This window comes from Penaeus chinensis, chromosome 22 (genome assembly GCF_019202785.1).
Source record: "Penaeus chinensis breed Huanghai No. 1 chromosome 22, ASM1920278v2, whole genome shotgun sequence".
NCBI lineage: Eukaryota > Metazoa > Arthropoda > Malacostraca > Decapoda > Penaeidae > Penaeus > Penaeus chinensis.
The window spans coordinates 4,129,444-4,134,443 of record NC_061840.1 but is presented as its reverse complement, the minus strand read 5'-3'; the positions used below and the strand labels follow the sequence as shown (position 1 = coordinate 4,134,443).

The following is a 5,000-nucleotide window of genomic DNA, read 5'->3' as shown; positions in this document are numbered from 1 at the left end:
GTTTGTAGGGAAGGGGAGATAACATTGGAGTTCAAAACAAAGAATAATAATTATTTACCTACCCCCTTAGATCGGGACCAATTCCAGCTGAGCACACTCTCTCACTTCATCAATGCCAGAGCTAGTGGTTACCAGGACCTTCCTCCATTCCCTGATGATGCCCCAGACCCAAGTGTTCGTAATGTAGAGATGCCGACGCCAGTCACCCCAGTTTTCAAGTCTGCTCACCAGAAGAAGAAGCCACAGAAGGTGAAGTCATTCTACTCAGATGAAAGCTCACCAGAAGATGAGAGCGATGAGGAGGAGAGTGAGAGTGGAAGTGAGAGCGATAGTGAAAGTGACAGCAGTGAAAGTGACAGTTCGGAGAGCAGTAGTGAGGAGGAGAGCGAATCTGAGAGCGATGATGATGAGGATGAAAAGCAGAGGACAAGAGGGAAGGCCAAGAGAAAGTCTGGCAGTGGAGGTAGAAAACGGGAAGCATCAGAGTCGTCAGGTAGTGAAGAATCGGAGTCGGAATCATCAGAATCAGAGTCAGAGTCATCCTCTTCAGAGAGCGAATCATCAAGTGATGAAGAATCAGAGAATTCCGAGTCATCAGATGAAGATACCAAGAAGAAGAAATCAAAAGAAAAGGCAAGTAACAAGAGCAAAGCTACACAAGGAGGAGGGAACCGCACAAACTTAGACCTTCTCCTTGACCTCGATGACATTCCTCCAACTATGGATACTCCACTGCTCACTCCTTCCCTGGGGGGTCTCCTGACGCCCACTCCAACGGCACAGCCTGCTCAACCATTACCTCCTGGGGCATCTATTCAACCAGCTTCAGCAAAGTTTGTACCCACAACCACTCATGAACTCCTTAATAGGTTTAGTGGAAGCGGGCTTTCTGTGGGAGCACGTTTCACCCGATCCCCACACCTCTATTCACCCAGAATGACATCAGTAGAACTCACTTTCACAAATACTGGAACTGAAGAAATCCGTGACATTAGCATTGGCAGGAAGAAACTAGCACCAGGAATGTCTCTACATGAGTTTGCTGGCATTGCGGTACTAAATGCTGATACGACACTCCATGGCACTCTTGGTGTGGACTTCAATGACACCACCCAGCCAGCAGTATTCGATCTGATTGCTGGGGGACGCACATTTAGCATTAGTGTTACTGCTCCGATCGGCGAACTGATGACTCCACTGGCAATGAGTGAAGCAGACTTCAATCTGAACCAGGTAATATTTGCTTTACAAGTTGTTTATACTATTATGTCTTTGAAAGTATTTGTATTTTATCTATCTATCTATCTATATATATATATATATATATATATGTATATATATATTGTTGTTTTTTTTGCCATTGTTTTTCCAGCCATTGATTGATCTATGTTTTTTTTTTTGTACTCCCAGGGAAAGTTAAGAGGAATGAATGAATTGAGTGGGACAGCAAAGCTTCCAAGTGAGCAGAACATCAAGGCTCTTGTTGACCATGTGTATGAGACTGCCAATCTCCTACAAGTGCAGAGTTTGAGTGACAATGTATTGAAGTAAGTTGAAGCATCTTTATGGTTTTATGGTTTATTGCAGTGGTTTTAGAATCCACATGAATATGGGAATTGTGAAAAATGTGTTTTGTGGATTCCAGATATTGTAGCAACTACATACATGCTGATTAGGCTGAGGTTGATCATTTACTTTTCTGAAAGGAATAATGCACACACCATACAGAATGAAAACAAAAACACCAGATTTACTACATCCAAAAAGAAGCAGAAAAACAGCCTGCTAGTTTTTGCCACAAACCATCATCAGGCATATTACTCAATATATAAGATATGGCAGCTAATGATTACTACCCATATCCCTTCAACAGTTAATTTTGCTGTATATGGTGAAGTATTATTACAGATCAATTAAGATGGTCAGACATTAGATGATGCATAATTTGTGCTTCCTTGTTAGTCACCATCTCCCCATGTGTGCTAGAAATATGTGGGATTCTTAATCACTCATGGCACCAGATAGGCTCTAACTCATGAATACTAGATCAGTACTCAGGCACCTTAGCCATCTAACCCATTGATTATAGAAGTTTTATGTAATTAGCTGTTTCTATTTTTGTCATTGTGAGATACAATAAAATTATGTATATACTCAGAAATCATTGTTTTGGAACATTCTCAATTATTTTTTAAACTATTGCAGCAATTTTAATTGTTCTGTAGTGGAAGCAATAGAATCCATTAGAAGAACAGAAGAACCCAAGAGTCATTAACAACATTTCTTCTACATCTCTACCCTCAGGTTTGGAGGTCAGACAGCTTCCGGGAAAGTTTTGGTGCTTCTGAGCTTGACCGTCCCAGAGGAGACCGCTGAGTGTTCAATCACCATCAACTGTGAGAAGATGGTTGTTTCGTCCATGCTTCTGAAAGAGTTGCAGTCAGCTTTAGCCAAGGACTGAGACAATCAAGGGAAACTTAGTATTAGGGTTAGCCACTTGCTAGTGGGACAGGATTGCTTATTTTGTTTATTGGCATTGCTATTATATTTTCATTTTTGTTATAGTAAAAACTACAGTTTTCTACTTATTATATTCCTGATCCTTTTCTTCCTCTTCCTTAAATTTCTCCTCCCTTCCTCTCTCCCTCTATTCACTCCCATCATTACCTACCTCCCTTCCTTCCTGCCTTCCTTCCTTCCTTCCTTCCTTCCTTCCTTCCTTCCTTCCTTCCTTCCTTCCTTCCTTCCTTCCTTCCTTCCTGCCTTCCTTCCTTCCTTCCTTCCTGCCTGCCTGCCTTCCTTCCTTCCTTCCTTCCTTCCTTCCTTCCTTCCTTCCTTCCTTCCTTCCTTCCTTCCTTCCTCTCTCTCTCTCTCTCTCTCTCTCTCTCTCTCTCTCTCTCTCTCTCTCTCTCTCTCTCTCTCTCTCTCTCTCTCTCTCTCTCTCTCTCTCTCTCTCTCTCTCTCTCTCTCTCTCTCTCTTTCTCTTTCCTATATTGCTTTGATGGCTATTAAATGTTCCTAAAGAATAATGCAAGCAATTGTTTATTGTATGTATTCATGCAGTTGTTGAGAGGTTGAAAAAAATCAATTGTGGTCCCTCTAAAAAGCAGATAGTATAAAAAGTGTGTTGATAATATGTATATAATTGCTATTTGTGTAGAAAAAATTGAAAAGTTGTTAATTCTTGACAAAATTCTTTTTATGAAATATGAATTATTTAAGAAATTGCAAATAGGTATATTTTACACTGTATGGTTCTACTTTTTATGTAATTTATTATTGTTATTGATATTGTCATTCTAGTTATTATTATTATTATTATTATTATTATTATTATTATTATTATTATTATTATTATTATAACCTGTAATTTTTATTTTTATATATTGATTATCAATAATATTATAACTTGATTATTATTGATTGATTGATTACTGTGAATACTGTTATTAATAATAATATCATTCTTAATAGTTATTTATCTACAGATTAACATAATAACATTGTTTGTTGTACTGTAAGCTGAAAGGTTTGTAAGCAAGTATGAAAGCATGAAAGAGAAAAGGCAAATAAAATTACAGGGACCTTGTCACAAGATTAATGTTGTAAAGCAGTATATATACCTATACTATATATACTTTTACATGCATATATACAGTATATTTGAGGATTATTTATTTCATTATTTATTACATTTTTCTTCTTTTCTTACAATGGTGTGGAGGTCCTGTATGAAACCTTGTTGAAAACATACCAGTAAAATATAATTGAATGAAAATAAGAGTATACCGAGTTTCTAGGTTCACAATAAGACTAGTCTTGGGATTTACTTTGTCTTCAGGCATCATGTGTTTACAGATAAAATTTGTAATATCTTATATACACCAATTTTTATTCTTACCTCAGATTATATTTTTAGATTATTGGAAAAGAAGCTAGAGAATTCAATAACTAATGCCTCTGCTCTTACATACCCATGACTTGCTTTTCATTGGTGTGTTGCTTTCAGCTGTTTGGCCTTGGAAAGTTATGTATGATATCAAGGCTTGTGATGTCTCTCAAAGTGTACATGTTAGTGTATGTTTTAGTGTTTCTGTCCCAATTTGCCTGTGTTGATTAGATTCTGGCAGTCGCCCCCTTTCTAAACAGGTGTCAAGTTAAGTGAGCTGATTTGGCATGTGAGATTTATGCATAAATAATTGTTTTCATAATCTTGTACTTTGAGCATAGATATTTATGGAAGAGAGTTTATCACAAATACACAGTATATATGAAGATTGAATGGAAATGGAACATGGAAAAAATGTGGTTATGAAAAAAATAGTGGTTCTAAATTTCAACATTGTTTTCAGTGAAGTGTTCATTTTTGTTTTGCTCATTATGTGATATAAATATCTGTTTGCTTTATTCATTTTTCATATGTGTTTTTTTTTTCTATTTCACTTTCTGTTATTCTATAAATGGAAATAGAAAAGAATACCTCATTATAATTGCATAGTCAGGTATGTAATGGGTCATATTTGCAAACATAGTGAATATTCATGAAGCCTGAGATGTTCACACCACACCAAGAAAGATTGCATCAAACATTATCAGTCTGTTTCCTGAAGTTCAAGGCCAGGTATAAAAGTAGTGCAAGACTTTGGAATTGACAAGAAATGTAATTTTTGTTTGACCAATTTTGTAATCTCAGAAGGAAGGGAAATAAAAATGTGTAAGCACTGATTGTATAGAAATCTCATTAATATATATATTTTTTTCCCAATTATCTCTCATCATTCCAAGATGAATGTTGTATAGCTTTGTGTGTGGATTCTATTTTATTAAGTTTATTATGAACATAATTAAATTGTGCACAATGTGTTCTTTATGTTTGTTTGTTTGTTTATTTGTTTGTTTAATAAAAGTGGTATTGAAATGAATTTTTATGTTTGAAGTGTTTCCTGTTCTCTTTCTGTTGTATTTTTTAAACTGAAATAATAATTAATTTGATTAACTCA

The 5,000-nt window shown here is 36.1% G+C and overlaps 1 protein-coding gene across 4 annotated transcripts in view; it reads left to right on the top strand.

Annotated features, from left to right (window-relative positions):
• Positions 1-2,721, top strand: part of LOC125036914 (AP-3 complex subunit beta-2-like) — a 23,424-nt gene extending 20,703 nt beyond the window's left edge. For all 4 annotated transcript variants that reach the window (XM_047629866.1, XM_047629867.1, XM_047629869.1 and 1 more), the window contains 3 exons: positions 71-1,233; positions 1,411-1,547; positions 2,305-2,721. In XM_047629866.1, the coding sequence (XP_047485822.1) occupies positions 71-1,233; positions 1,411-1,547; positions 2,305-2,461 (1,457 nt within the window). In that variant the 3' untranslated portion in view covers positions 2,462-2,721. The remainder of the gene's footprint in view (positions 1-70; positions 1,234-1,410; positions 1,548-2,304) is intronic.
• Positions 2,722-5,000: the final 2,279 nt, after the last annotated feature.